The 15,934-nt window shown below is 42.8% G+C and overlaps 1 protein-coding gene across 3 annotated transcripts in view; it reads left to right on the top strand.

The window, feature by feature from the left end:
- Positions 1–15,928, top strand: part of Vma21 (VMA21, vacuolar ATPase assembly factor) — a 40,618-nt gene extending 24,690 nt beyond the window's left edge. The window contains exons 1-4 of one of the 3 annotated variants that reach the window (XM_012512644.2): positions 5,935–6,078; positions 6,252–6,476; positions 14,801–14,910; positions 15,754–15,928. In XM_012512644.2, the coding sequence (XP_012368098.1) occupies positions 6,367–6,476; positions 14,801–14,910; positions 15,754–15,896 (363 nt within the window). In that variant the 5' untranslated portion in view covers positions 5,935–6,078; positions 6,252–6,366 and the 3' untranslated portion in view covers positions 15,897–15,928. Of the gene's footprint in view, positions 1–5,934; positions 6,079–6,251; positions 6,477–6,544; positions 6,727–14,800; positions 14,911–15,753 lie in introns of those variants that run through there. The other 2 variants (XM_023706282.1, XM_004646006.2) reach the window with 2 other exon arrangements.
- The last annotated feature ends 6 nt before the right edge of the window (positions 15,929–15,934 follow it).

The following is a 15,934-nucleotide window of genomic DNA, read 5'->3' as shown; positions in this document are numbered from 1 at the left end:
GACACTTAAGGAATATGATTTATTATCTGTAGAAGCCAGAAACCTAAACACAATTTCTGCAAATAGATGGCTGACAATATTACTTAATCTAATCATAAATGACTGTCAGGTGAACATAATCCCAAGGAAAAGTACAGAAATTTTAATGTAGCTTACTAATAGAATCAGTTCAATCAAGGGAGAATTTTATGAATATTTATCAGTGTCATGAGTTGAACTTTGATATAATTCTATTTTTAAATTATTTCTTTTATGTCCTGACTTCTCAGAGTTCTTTTCAGGAAATTGTTGCCTGTGTCAAAATCTTGAAGTATTTTCCTTAAATTTTTCTATAATGATGGCATAGTTTCAGACCTTACACTTAAGTCTGCGATCAATTTTGAATTGATTTTCTGTGCAAGGTGAGAGGCTGTGATCGTGTTTCAATCTTCTCCGTGTGGACAGCCAGTTTCCCCAGAAGCATTTGCTAGACTGTCTTTTCTCCAGCATAGGTTTGTGGCTCCTCTGTCCAGAGTCAGGTGACTGTGGTTCTGTGGGTTTGCTTCTGTGTCCCGTGCTCAGTTCCATCAGCCTAGGGGCCATGCTGGTTTTTACTGACATGGATTTGTAGTATAATTTGAGATCAGCTATTGTGATACTTACAGGCATGTGGTTTTTGTTCGGGAACGCTATGGTTATTCTGGGTCTTTTCTTTTTTCTTTTTTTCTTTTTTGCGGAACTGGGGACTGAACTCAGGACCTTGCACTTGCCAGGCAAGTGCTTATGCTACTGAGCCATCTCCCCGGCCCCATCTGGGTCTTTTCTGGTTCTATATCAATTGTAGGATTATTTTTCCTATTTCTCTGCAGGATCTCATCAGACTTTTGATGAGAATTACATTGAATCTGTAGATCACTTGGCAATGTGGCCATTTTAGCTATTAGTTCTGCTGATGTATGAATAATTTCCAACTTCAAAAGCTCTTTTCAACCTTTCCAATGTTATGTTTTCTTTGCTGTTCAGTTGTTTTCACATAGGGGATCCTTGGCCTACTGACTTAGGCTAATTCCAAGGTGTTTTTTTTTTTTTTTGAAGCTAGCTCATTATTGGTATATAAAATAGTTTTCCATTTTTAAAATTAATTTGTACCCTGCAAATGATTATGTCAGCAGCTTACCCATCTCACGAAGAGGAATGTCTCATCACAGACCTGGGAAATATAGCTTTGAAATAAAATTAGCAAGGAAGGTAACAGGAGAGCTTGCAGTCCCCTGGGAGGAGAGGGGTCTAGCTTCTACTGCCCTGTGACCCCATGCTACTCATTTTGCTCTGTGTGCTTTGTCTTGCAGTCCCTGGAGCTGAGCACCTGTGATGCACACCACATTCTGGTTTAATGGTTATTCTGTTAAAAGTTTCATTCAACTTTTTTGGAGAGTCTTTCTGAAATGGAAGAGGCTTTGTGTTTAATTATATAAATTCCTGTGTGTGCTGACAAGTCACCAGTAGCCTCCCGGGTCGCACGCACGCATGCATGCACACGTGTGCGCGTGCCCTTCACCTTGCCCTTCGTGGAAGGGAATCTGGGCTTCTTAGCTCCTGAGCCAGGGCAGCAGCCCAGGGCCTGTGAGCCCCAAGGCCTGGACTTGGAGGCCTGTTTTTGTCCCTCACCTCACTGCACTGGAGAAGGAATGCCCGCAGGCACTCAGGCACCAAGGGACACCTGGGAAATGTCTTTAGTTAGCCCTGCCCGAAACCAGCTCCTCCTTGTCTTGCTTCTCCTGGGATTCTTTTTCCCGCGGCGCCTGCATTTCTTCCTTTATCTGCTGTTTCTATCTTTTCAACCTGGAGCAAGGCAACAGTAAAACCTGAGAACAGGACTGACAACAAAACCTGAATAAAAAATTAGAGTTGCTTTGCAATCCTGCAAACACCGGATACTCATTTAGGTCCCTCTCACCTATTCATCAAATGTGTGTGTGTTTCATTTAACAACTGAGGGCAGGACAGGCCGGGCTGGGGCAGGCATTTTCACCCCACACTCCTGCTTCGAGGAGCAGTCCCATGGGCTAGGAGCTGGCACACCTGCTCTGGTCTCCAGGACCTCCTCAGAGCCTGGCACTAGTTGGGCACAACTTGTGCATCTACCTTGGCATGAGTCCTCAGGGAGTCCTCGTCCAGTCCTACCCCCTCAGCGTGACGTATCCTGTGGTGGAGGGCCCATCGGGAAAGTACTTGGGGCATGGTTTGTCAGTTTGGGTTGGCAGCTGGGGCCTTGCCATGCGTCATGGGCAGGGCTCCTCTCCTGGCGTGGCAGGGGCTGTGGGGGGCTGGGCAGGCAGCAAGGCCCGTTTCTTGCCTCTCCAGCGGGTGCTTTCTCTTTCCCAGTGTAAGGCAGGTGGGCAGAGCAGTGGCCGTCCAGGGACCCTGAACCCTCCGTGGTCCTACTGTCCGTGCTCTGCTTAGTGCTCTGGCTGAACTTAGAGTGCTGAATTGACACATAAGAGAAAAAGAAGCTGCGAGTGCACCACGCCGCAACGTTCTGTCACCCCCTTTTTCTACCCATGAGAGGGACGCTATAGCGTTCTAGGCAACAAGCTCTGCACCAGGAAGCAGTAGACATGCACGATGCTGACAGCGAGCGCAGGTTTTTACTATGTATAATTGTTAACAGCTTTTTTACAATCAGGACTATATATTTTTATCCAGGGCGCACATTTGATATTTTTAGAAGAAACATGACGTCCCATATCACCATGAAGCCAGAATCCCCCAACCCGTGGGTGCATGTCTGCGTGTCTCCTCTGTTTAGCACAAGCTTTGTGGGTGGGATGGTGGAGCTCATTTCCGTTTTCTTTATGTCCTGGTTTGGAAAATGCCATACGGCAAGGTCAGGCTTCAGAAAGCACCGCTGCGGTTTAGCTCTGGCTATGCCAAGCAGCCCCACTGCCCAGGCCCATGAGGGATCTGCGGGGCAGTGTGCCTTTGTGCGTTGGTGAAGCAATTGGGAAGGCTGTTTCCGAAACCTCACCTCGGCTGCACACTCTCCATGCAGAAAGCACTCACTAGACTGAGTTGGAGTCCATATAGCCTCAAGTCTTAGCGCTGACCCAAAGTATTTGGGGCCTGTTACTTCCCATCCTTAGCTGTCAGCTTTCTTAGCTAACAGCAAAGTATCAGAGGGGGGCTTTTTAGAATTGTTCACTGATTCCCAGAGAATTAACGAGACACTAGGTGGTTTTTTCTGTCGCGACCACAGCCCCTTGCCTTTTCATCCCCATGGCAACAGCCTGTTTGAGCTCCACTTCTCTCTAATGCTTTAGCAGCTGCGTCAGGTGGGAGGTTCCAGGGCTTTGTTTGTCCAGGCAGAGTGCTGGCTAAATACTTTCCTTCCTTTACAGCTTCTGGGTTGATTCTTTTTTTTTTTCTTTTTGTCTTCTTGAGATGGTCAGCAGTTCAGACCTCGAGCTCACATTGTAGCGTAGGCTGGTCTGAACTCACAACGATCCTCCTGCCTCATGCTCCTGAGTGCTGGGATGACAGGCGTGAGTCACCATGCCTAGCTTTCTGAGTTTATTCTTAAAGTTCTTTGGGCACCTCAGTGAACTCACAGTAAATGGTGATACAGTGTATAGGTCATCATAAAAAGTTATAGAAAGAGTTACACGTACAGATTTATTTTATACAAAAAACAAAATATGTAAATTAGATTTTTTTTAAAAATGTATTTGGTTGTTCCAGGGTCTCACTACGCAGCTCCTACTCATCATGATCCTCTAGTCAGCCTCCCCAGAGCTGGGATTACAGGTGTGCACCACTATGCCCAGACTCTGTGGCCAGCTTAGCCCGCCCTGGGGGTGGGGATGGTGTGGCATGTAGTGCCAGGAATTGAACCTCAGTCCCTGTGCTTGCCTAAACTTGCCTAAGCAGGCACTTTAGTCCAATGAGCTGTCTCGCTGGCCCCTAGATTACATTTTTAAAAAGAACAAAATATGTAGATTAGATTAAGGAAGCATTTTGTCATATATCAAATCTCACGTGTAAATTAGCTCCTGGGTGAGCTGCCACGTAGCCGCCACACAGTCTGTTAAGATAACAATGTAAAAATGTGTGCCTAGAGTCAGGAGTTGAGCTCGGCCTCACTAGCTAGCCGCGAGACACCCGCAAACTCCCTTTCCCTCTCTGCTCCATGGTTGCCTTATCTGTGCGGTTATTATGGCTGGAATTGTACCCCTCCCCATTCACATGCTCATGTTCTACCGTCCAGTACTTCAGGGTGTGACTCTATTGGGAAGTACTGTTGTCACAAGAGTAACAAATTAGTATCATAAAGGAGTATGCAGTATAACAGGTGTCCTTACAAGGAGAAATTTTGACACAGACACAGATGTAGGGATGCCAGAGTGCCAGCTAACACCCAGAAGCTAAGGGAGAGAGGCATGGAACACAGGCTTCCCACAAACCCTCACAGAAAGAACTTACCTTAGTCTCTGATGTTTAGTGTCCACAGGGAGAGATGATTTTTTTTTGTCTTTTTGAGACAGGGTTTCACTATGCAGTTCAGGCTGGACTTGAGCACATTTTGTAACCCAGATTGGCCTCAAACTCACACTGATCCTCCTGCCTCAGCCTCCTGAGTGCTGGGACTACAGGTGGGCACTGCTCTGGCTGGTGTGGGAGAGATGATTAGCTGCTCTTGTGCACACCACATAATTTTGATACTTTTTAAAAATGGAAGCCCCTAGCAGTGGTTTCTACTGTTTTCACTGCCAAGAAGCCTAGTGGACAATGCTAATTTATTTAACAAATATTTCTTCAGGGCCTCCTGGAACACAACAGAACCTACTCCAGGTTCTATTTTATGCATTGGGAATACACAATCCTTCCCCTTTGGTTCATTCCATATTTTAAAAGATCTACTCAGTATGCTATGGCTTGATTTTGTTGAGTAGTAATTTGTACATTTTCTCACGTGTTAACCAGAACTAACTCTTCAATGTGATATAATTAGTGCTGTAGGTCAAAGAAACGTGAGATTTTAAGTAGCTTTTTATGTTCTGTGGCAAATAAATACACTTGTTACATTATAAAATGTCTTGGTAATTGTTCTTGGAACCTCTATGAATGTTTGTGGATGTCTAGGAGGTCAGGACCTGACTGTGGGGTGATCAGGTTGAACACGGTTTTGCAAACTTCCTGCACAGGGCCAGCCAGTAGCTATTTGAGGCTTTCTAGAACATATGATCTGTATCACAAGTACTTTGAACTGCAGGTGTCACTAACATGAATGAATGAGCATGGCTCAGTTCCGATACGAGCTTATTTTATTTACAAGAACTGAAATTTATGTTTCATAACTTTCATGTGTTGTGGGGAATTATTTTACTCACCTTTTTCAACCACTGAAAAATAGAAAGCCAATTTTTAGCTCAAGGGTTGTGGACAAAATGTGGTAGGGTATATTAGTGATTTTTTTCTTTTTTTTTTTTGGTGGAACCAGGGATTGAACTGAGACCCTTGCACTTGCCAGGGAAGCACTTATTCTACTGAGCCATCTCCCCAGCCCCTATATTAATGATTGATTGGTTGGCCAGTTTGCCAAACCCCGAGCTAGATTCTCTCCCAACTTCTTATACCAGGGGCAAGTCTTTTCCACGTAAGGATTTCCATGAGGCCCAGAGAAGGATTTTTTTTATAGTTTGAACTAAAACCCGGGCTTGCTGGTATTCAGTGCCCTACTTCTCTCCCACCCTAAGTTGCTAGTGCGGCGGTGCAGAAAATAGCTGTATGGTCCGGGGCCCTTTCCAGGGGTTGACCATGTAAGGGCTGTGCTCTTATTAGCAGCCAGTAGCAAACTAGTTTTGTTAAGCATGACCCTGGGCCCACACACCCTTCTCGTTTATACCTCTCTCGGGTTGCATGTGCTAGAGGCCCATCTGTCCTTACTATTTGAGTCCCCTTTGTCCCATTGGTGGCTTTTGAGCAGCTGCATACTATGTTTATAACTTTAAGTGGATGTCAGGGTCACTGGCTACTGGCTTGGGCCAGTCACTCTCAGCAAGAGCTCTTTCAAGTGGCAGATCTTTAGTTATACAAGCTCGGGTGAGTGGTAAAGTAACTCCTCCTGCTTCCCACAGCTGGACTAACACTGCAGGAAGTCATTAAGGAGGCGCTTGCACCAGGCTGGTGGAACGATGTGCACTGCTTGTGTTGTTGTCAGAAACTGCTCGGTTGCCTAGCACCGCAGCCATCTGCCCGCTTGTCTTTCCTCGCAGCTCCTCTACACCCAGTCGCCTAGCTCCCGAAGCTCCACGCCTGGGGCCGAGTCTGAGACCAGAGGTGCTAAGTACAGCTGAGGGGCGGCAACACAGCCGCCCACCCGGGAGGACTATGCTGCGCGGAAAGGCCCGCCTCAACGTGGAGTGGCTGGGGTACTCGCCCGGCCTGCTCTTGGAACACAAGCCCCTCCTGGCTGGGCGTACGCCACGCAGCCCCCGCGGGTAAGTCCCGTGCGTAAGCACACTGCGCCTGCGCGCGCCTTGCTCCTACGTCACCGCCCCGCGCCACGCCTGCGCGTTTAAACCCGCCGTCGGGAGCTTGAGCCGCTCACTGAGGGATCTGCTCGTCTGTCCCCGGGAGCGAGATCGCTGATCGCAGCTCGTCGACGCTGAGTACCTGCTGCCGGCCCGGCAACGCCATGGAGCGGGTTGATAAGGCGGCGTTGAACGCGCTGCAGCCACCAGAGTTCAGGTAGCCCCGAGCCATGCCTGGCGCTCCAGGCCTGCTGGCCCCAGCCTGGAGCGGGGCGTGCGGGAAGGCCCGCACAGAAGTGGGTGGACGAGGGACCTGGACCCTCGGGGTCGGGCCGCGAGGTGGGGGACACAGGCAGCAGCCTGGAACTTGCGGGTCTGTGCTTCCGGACCCAGCCCTTTCACTCGTGGGCGCAAGGGATTCCGGGTCGTGGGCGACAGCTCAAGCTTCTGCCCTAGCGCTTCTCTCCTGGAGAGCTGGATTGTACTTTTCCAGTTTGTAGTCTCTTTCCCTATTGCAGGATGTGCTCTCTGAGGGCAGGAACCTGGCCTCCTTCATCCGCACGTCCCCTACTCAGACCCGCACCGTGGGCTTTAATGTGTCTGCTGTGGGAATGAAGCAATGGAAGGGAGTAGAGGCTGGTTCCCGCCCTTTTTGGGGGACGCCGATCATGGGATGGGGACGACTGGCTGAGAAGAAGGAATGTGATGGAGACACGGGTGTTACACCCTATTCCAGTAGGCAAGGAGATGGGTGGGGAAGGAGTAACTCCCATTTATTGAGGTTTACTGGGGGCCAGGCATTTGACATATATGATCGAATTTCTTAGTTCTTAGTTCCTCTAACTGCTTAGCTTCCTGATTTTGAAAGGGTAAAATTTCGGCCCGGTCAAATAGCTCAGTGGACTAAAGCGCCTGCAAACAGACCCAAGGGCCTGCGGTTCTAGCCCAGGCCTACTGTGCAGGCCTCACCCCTAAAGCGAGCTAAGATGGCGGTTGAAACTGGGCGTGGTGGCGCGCGCCTGTAATCCCACCTCTTCCGAGACTGAAAACAGGAGAATCACTACGAGTCCGATCTGGTAGTGAGACCCTGAACACCCTGTAGACTTTTCCCTAATACACAAAACAAAAACAAGAAAGGGTAAAATTTGACGTGGGATAAGAAACTTACCCAAGACTTAACCAGTTATAACTACACACTTCCCAAGTGTGGAAGCCGACATTTGACCAAGCCCACCATCCCCAGAGCCTGTAATCAGTGGAGCCCTGTGGTCTTTTTACTTTCCCTTGTCCAGGTAGGCTCCTTTATGAGGATACTAGCAAATTTTTGTTTTGTTTTTGGCAGGGTCTTGCTGTGTAGTCAAGGCTGGCCTCAAACTCACAAAGATCTTCCTGCCTCAGCCTCGTCAGTGCTGGGATTACAGGCCGCGAATGACATCATTTTATTTGTAATAAACTGCAGAGTCTACCCAAGCTGGTTTGTGCTAGCAGAGCTGCCATTTGCAGTGGGGTGGGTCAGAAGGCAAGGAGAAAATGTACAGTAAACATTGGTGGAATTTAGGTAGTTCTCAAAGGTTTGTACCCTTAATGTGTACCCTGCATGGTCATGCGCCAATGACATGGATGTTTTGGCCAATGACAGGCCACATGTAGAGTGGTGGTCCTATAGGATTATGTATATCATGATGTTGTAGCCATCTTCTTAGCTTGTGCGAGAATGTGTTTGCGCAATGACTTGCATCATCGTCTAGCAGTGCATTTGTTAGGTTATCCCGCTATGTATAATTATACTTAGTCCTAAATTAGTTGACATAATAACTGACAAAAGTAATCCAATTTTGGAAATTTAACAGTAGTGAGATAGAGGACCAGCCAATTACCTCAACAGATTAAAGCACCTACGAGCAGACTCAGGGGCCTGCCAAACCGGCCCTGCCCCGGGGCACACTGAGATAGCAACTGAGATTGGGCGTGGTGGCCGCCAGCTCTTGAGATACTGTAAACAGGCAGATCACTACAAGTCCAGGCTAGTAGTGAGCCCCGGGACACCCTGTAGACCCTTCCCTAAAATGCAGAAGAAAAAAAAGTAGAAGAAATTGAGGATAGGCTATACATTTTTTTTATATAAGGTTACAGGTACAACTCAGGTACACATAATGGTCAGATTCATGATACAGAATTTGTATTTGTACATGGTGTGTCTTGATTGTTCTTTTTCCCCTCAATTCCTGTCATGTCAAGTCCACTTCCCCTCCCTGTTCACAAAGCTCTATTTTCATTTTATCCTTTTCTGTCCCTGGTTTCCTTCTCCTTTCTAACATTTTCTTCCTGTTTCCCAATAGCTAATGTATGTTTTGGTTCTTATTTAAAGTGTCATTTTGAGTCTGGAGATAGCTCAGTGGCATAGAGCCTGCCTAACAAGTGCAAGGTCCTAAATTTGATTCCTGGTACCAAAAAAAAGTAGGAAAGTGTCATTTTCTTACATCAGGGAATACAATATTTACATGTGTACGATTTTTTTTTCACTTAGTCATGAACTCAAGGTCCATACATTTAGCTATAAAGATCTCAATTTTATCTTTCTTAGTGGCTGAGTAGTACTCCATGGTATAAAAAAACTTACAAATTTTTCTTTTTAATCTTTTATTTATTTGTTTGTTTGGCATAGTGTCTTGCTATGCAGCTCAGACTTGTAGTGATCCTCCTGTCTCAGCTTTCCCAGTGCTGGGATTATACGCATGCGCCACTATGCCCGGTCTTGGTGGCTGGCATAGCATGCTGTACCAGGGATCAAACCCTGGTCCTTGCGTTTGCCAGGCAGTCGCTTAGGCCACCCAGCTATGTCCCCAGCCCCTAAAAACAACTTTTTAATCCATTCATTGGTTGATGAGCATTAATGTAGGCTACAGGTAGAGTGTGGGGTTTAGAAATTAATATGTAGAAATTAATATGTAGAAAATACCACTAGTTGAGTGGTAGAAAGTAATTGGTTTTCTTTAAAACACATGTCATTTTTAAAATGAAAAGTAAAACAATTTCATAACAAAATAAAATAGTTAATACATTACACATTATCTTTAAAGTAGTTAGTGCAAGGTATGGGCATAAAAATTTCTGCAATCAATATTAGCATGAACTTTTCAATGAAAGAAGAAACATTAATAGTTTAACTAACTTGCACGTTTTTCTTTTTCTCTCTCTTCCTTTGCTTTTCCCTAACCTAGTTCCTATTTCCTTTTAAATCATTTCTTCCCATTTAACAGTATCTATCGTACATTTTAGACTTTATTTACTCTTTTAGTTACTCAGATCAAGGCAACAACATGATGTTTACACATGTAGGTCTGATTTATTTACTTATAAATATGGTCTCAAGGTGCATCCATTTACCTATAAATATAGCTGAGTAGTACTCCATTGTATAAACATATCACATCGCTTTTGTGCATTCCTCAGTTGATGGCCATTTGGATTGTTTCCTAGATTTAGCTATTATAAACAGTGCTGCTGTGAGCATGGGTGCACATATATTGCTGGGGTATGATGTTTTCAATTTTTCTCAGAAGATACCAAGAAGCAGGATAGCTGAGTCTACTTTTCCACACTGATTTCCACAGTGGTTGCACAGGTCTGCACTCCCACCAACAGTGGAGAAGGGTTCTTTTTTCCTAATACCCCTCCAGTATTTGTTATTTGTTATTGGTTGACTTCTTGATCTTAGCTGTTCTTGAGTAAGGTGAAATCTCAGTGTTGTTTTAGTTTGCTTATCTCAAATGACCAATGATATTGAACATTTTTTCATATATTTTCCATTTGTATTTATTCATCTGAGAAGTGTATTTTATGTTAGATGCCCATTTTTGAATTGGGTCTTTGAATTTGGGGAGGTTCTGATATTTTTCAGTTCTTTATATGCTCTAGATATGAGTATTTTGTCTGAGGCACAACTGGCTAAAACTTTTCTCACTCTGAGTTGTCTTTTCAATCTGTTGGTAGTTTTTTGTGCAAAAGCATTTTAATTAAATGAGATCCTATTTGTTGATTGAAGTATTTGCCTTGCAGTCTGTTATGTTCATGAAGTCTCTGGTTACACTTACGTCTTCAGTATTTCAACCTACTTTCTCTTCCAGTATATTCAGTGTTTCTGTTTTAATATTTGGATCTTTGATCCACTTTGACTTTAGTTTAGGGCATGGTGTTAGACATGGATTTAGTTCTAGTCTTGACATGTAGTCAGCCTGATTTTCCAGCACCATTTATTAAAGAGGCTATATTTCTTCCAGTGAACATGTTTGTCACCATTGTTAAAGACAAGGTGGCTGAGTGTGTTTGTAGTTGTGTTTTCATCTTCTGATCTGTTCAATTTATCCTTAGGTCTGTGGTTTTTTTATTTTTATTTTTTTTGCCAGTACCATGCTGATTTTTATTGCAGTAGTTTTGTAGCATAATTTCAAGTCATGGATTGGGATACCTCCTGACTTGGCTTTGTTGCCTGGGATTACCTTTGATATTCTAAGTCTCTTCTGGTTCCAAATTAATTTTAGAAATGTTTTCTCTAGTTCTGTGAGGTATGCTATGATATTTTGATTGGGATTGTGTTAAATATTTATAACAGTTTTGGGAGTATGCCCTTTTCACAATGTTGGTTTTTCCTATCCATGAGCAAGGGATATCTTTCCATTTTTTTTTAATGTATTTGGTACAGGGTCTGCAGGGTCTCACTACATAGATCGGACTAATAGTGATTCTCCAATTTTCAGCCTCCCAAGTGCTGGGATTACAGGTATGCACCACCACTCCCAGTCTCAATCACCATCTCAGCGTGCCACCGGGGACAGGACTTGCATGGCACGCCAGGAATCAAACCCTGGTTGCTGTGCTCTCCCTAAACAGGCACTTTACTCTGCTGAACAATCTGGCCAGTCCCCTTTCCATTTTCTGGGATCCTCTTCCATCTTTTTTTAGAGTATTGTAATTTTTGTTGTATAGAGTTTTCCTTTAGGTTGAGTCCTAAGTATTTCATTTTTTTGGATGCTATTGTGAAGGGTGTGGTTTCCCTAATTTCTTTCTCCATGAAATTGTTGCTTGTGTAGAGGAAAGCTATTGCTTTTTGAATGTTGACTTTGTATCCAGCTGCACAACTGAATTTGGTTTTTATTTAATTTTTAATTTTTTTTAACTTTTTACTTTTCAAAGAGAGTATAAAATAGTATTGAGACACAAAAAATTATAAGTGATACAGAATTTCACTGAAAAAAGTAATATGAATTTCAGTGTTTTAATACATAGTATTGTCTTCCAACCAGTTATTCATATTGCTAGATATATGCATGTAAAATTGGAAGAAGAGAGTAAAATGAAAGAAGTATATAAGAAATTAAGAAAAGTACAAATAATTGAAAAAAGAAGTAAAAACAGATTACTATCTGCTCCTTTCTATAGACCAGTAGAAATGCACAGTACAGTTGTCCAAAGCATCCTGCTCACATTCATAGATATATCCCCCTGCCTCTTCCCTACTCTCTTTCCTGTCTGTTTCCTCAACTCAGTAACTTTCGTTTTTGAATAAGTTCGTTCCCTTTTCCCAGTGTTTATTGTGTAAATATCATATAGTCTCTCTAAGAACTCAAAAGAAAAAATAAAAATTGAATGGTATAACACAACTAAGTGGAAAGTGAGAACTTAAAAGATTAAACAATGAAGAGAGGGCAAGGAGAAAAGCTAGGAAACATGGCAGGGACAAAACCACACATTTATATACACAAGATAGTTAAGGCAATGGCCCTGAGAATCTCCATCAGGTTTTTGAAACTAGCAGTTAATTGGTAGGCTTCTCACCCCAACTAACTATATATACTGATATCTGTGAACTAAGCAACTGCACTGAGGATAGCAATGTGTGATACTAGGGTTATGCTTGGAATACCTGTCATCCTGGTCTTCTGAAAGCATACTGCTTCTAATGTCTTATCAATTACTGCTATGCTCTCTCTCTCAAAGTAAATGTTTAAGAAAAAGTAATAAAGGAAAACAGACAAGAAAAAAAATGTCATAGGACTGTCCTGCTACAATGTTGTATATGGTTAGATTTCTAAATTTCTGTGAAAATTTGTAATTGTTTATTTCTATTTCTTTATTATTATTTTTTCACATTCTGTAGAGATTTAAAGTTTAGCATATCAACAATTGATGGAAAATACCTGTTCTATGTTATGTCTAAAGCGATTGATATTCAGACAGATACTGATGTAAGCTCAACTGCCTATGTTTTAGGGTAATAATATCATTAAGTTTCTCTTCTGAAGGGTTAACAACTTAAGTTTGCAGACCAAAAATTAGAGAAAAAGAAGGGCTAACAAAGGTAGCCAACATTGTGGCCCTGCCCCTTCAAGGTCAATGAGGACTCACGACATAAGAGAACCTGTACTGTAACATCCTGTAACTCAGTGGTGTCCCAAATTTTCTGATCAAGGAGATGATGGGGCCGCAGAGGAAAGTGCTTGAGGATGTAGAGTGTGCCTAAGGAGAGTCACATGGAGAGAAAACATTCTCTCAGGCTTTCACAGAGAGCACATTGGCCAAGCAATAGCCGTGACTCATCCACATGGCTGACACTGACAAAAGTTCTACATTCTGAGGTACAGGATCTCAGGATAAATCCTGAGGGGATTTGACTGACCTTGTCAGATACAAAAGTTACATTTTTTGTTATATAGGTCTTACTTTATCTTGGTCTTAACCATCCAGCAGAAAAGTATAAAGAGGAGGTATAAAAAGTAAAACCATATGAATATGCTGAGCTGTAAAAAGCTCAAGTCAACAACTTCTGACATTGCCAGTCCTGTGGATGACCCACTATTATGGACTACTGGACTATATTAGAATATTTTGCTGAATTTACACACCTACAATATCTAAATGTCAAGGTAATACCTGTCTTTGACAAAAGTTAACAGAAAAGGGATATAATTAAAAGACCAATTTGTAGTAAAAAAAATGTATATATCTGTATATACAGAATGGCATAGTTATAGCTACTTTCAGTTCATTCCTGTCTGCATCTTGTACTGTGAATAACTACGAAGATAACAATATGCAATGCATTAATTATTGTAACTGTCTACTGATCTGTTTTGAAACTGTCGCATTGCTTTTTGTTTCTCAATAAAATTAATATAAAAATATTATTGGCTGACTTCTTGATGTTAGCCATTCTTTCTGCGGTGAGATGGAATCTCAATGTTGTTGTAATTTGCATTTCACTTATGGCTAGTGATGTGGAGCATTTTTCCAGATATTTATTCACGTCTATAATTTCCTCTAGGAATTACGTGTTCATCTCGGATGCCCATTTCTGGATTGGGTCTTTAAATATTGGGAGCCAATTTTTTTTTTTTTTAGTTCTTTATAAATTCTAGATAGAAGACCTTTGTCTGAGTGATTGTTAGTTACGATTCTTACCCAGTATGTGGGATGTCTTTTCACTCTGTTGGTGATTTCTTTTGACAAGCAGAAACTTTTCAATAAGAATCTACAAGTCTTGGTTGAGTTTTCTGGGTCTTCTTATTTTATTTTATTTTTTTTGATCTTCTGATGTAGTTTCCATGTCATTTCTTAATTCAACCGCTGGGGTCCGCTCTTCCATGCTGTTTGCCTCCGAATGCTGCACACTTTGCTTTAGCAGTCTGCGCAGTGGCACAGTTGGTAGGGGAGGGGACAATCACTGTTGCAGAGGTTTGGGTGATGTTATTGGCCAAAAGGAAAATTATATTCTACCCGTTTATTCTATTTTTAATACGGGGAAGATTGGAATACATGAAAATATAATTTTTTTGTAGCATTTAAGTTAAATAGAGGTCGTTATTCTCAGCTGTATGGGACGGCGGCATTTGAAAGACTGGTCTTAGTACAGGAAGTCCTGTGCTGCCGCTGGGAGATGCGGATTGCGAACTGATTTTATTGTTTGGCTTCGGGGTTCTGCGCAGAAGCGGGTGTTTGCCAGTGTCGCAATTGGGAGTCATTTTTCCTCCTGAGATCCAGCCAGTAAAATGCGTGGGCGTGGCTTTCATGTCAGCCTGGTCTACAGCTTGTGAACAGGTCGCACAATATAGAACGACAGGTCCCTGGACAATCCTTGTGCGCCATTCCCACACTGTTCCTCCTTTTTAACTGCTCCCACCAAAGGGGACATTCGCTAGGTCTCATCTGTGGACATTTATGCCTTTAGGAACAGAGATTTGTATATGGCGTTGTGGAATACTATTTTCTTTCTTTATTTTTTTTTTTAATTCCAGAAATGAAAGTTCCTTGGCATCGACCTTGAAAACGCTTCTGTTTTTCACGGCTCTTATGATAACTGTGCCCATCGGCTTATACTTTGCAACCAAATCCTACATCTTTGAAGGTAATCCTTGGCTGATCAAACATTGTTGCCTTTAATTTAATTTCTATGCCTTTGTTGCATGTAAACGTCTGTCTTCACAAAAATGACGTGCATGAATTATTTCAAATATGTATTTCATCATTTATAATTATTGTAGCTTGTCATTTTGTTCATAGATTTTATTTAATTGTATTTTTTAAAAAATGTATTTAGTACAAGGTATACAAGGGTCTCGCTACTAGATTGGACTTGTGATCCTCCTGTTTACAGCCTCCCAAGCGCTGGGATTACAGGTGCAGGCCACCACGCCCAGTTTCAATCACCATCTCAGTGCACCCAGCGGGCAGGGCTGGCATGGCAGAGCGTGTGGGATGGAACCAGCCGCAGGCTAGTGTGTGTGTGTGTGTGTGTGTGTGTGTGTGTGTGTGTAGCCAGCTCAGCCCACCCTAGGGGTGAGGCTGGCGCAGCATGTAGTGCTGGAGATCGAACTGAGATCTCTGTGCGCTTGCCTAAGCTTGCCCAAGCAGGCACTTTAGACAGCTTCAGTATCTCACTGGCCCTATAGATTTTTCAATATATTAATGTTTTTATTTCTTTTGCATGTGAAAGTTTGGAAAAGTTAAATACAGATGAATCTCATATTTGAAGTCCCTAGACAAAATTATAATTATGGCTCCATTTAAAATAATGCTTTTTGTGTGTAGAATGTACTCATATCTTTTAATTTATCAGATTCACTACCATCCAGAAATGGGTTTTTTTGTTTGATTAGTTAATAAACACCTGATAATTATTGTTGTGCTTTATTTATGTACCTTAACAAACTTTTAAATAAAATGCAAACTTATTTTTGTCTCCTGATAGGTGCCTTTGGGATGTCCAATAGGGACAGCTATTTTTATGCAGCTATTGTCGCAGTGGTTGCTGTTCACGTGGTGCTGGCCCTTTTTGTGTATGTGGCTTGGAATGAAGGCTCACGACAGTGGCGAGAAGGAAAACAAGATTAATGCGACCTCACCTTTTGATAGCATTAAATTTTTTTTTT

Source organism: Octodon degus, unplaced genomic scaffold (assembly GCF_000260255.1).
Source record: "Octodon degus isolate 3935 unplaced genomic scaffold, OctDeg1.0 scaffold00249, whole genome shotgun sequence".
Classification (NCBI taxonomy): domain Eukaryota; kingdom Metazoa; phylum Chordata; class Mammalia; order Rodentia; family Octodontidae; genus Octodon; species Octodon degus.
This window is presented reverse-complemented; position numbering and strand designations above follow the sequence as displayed.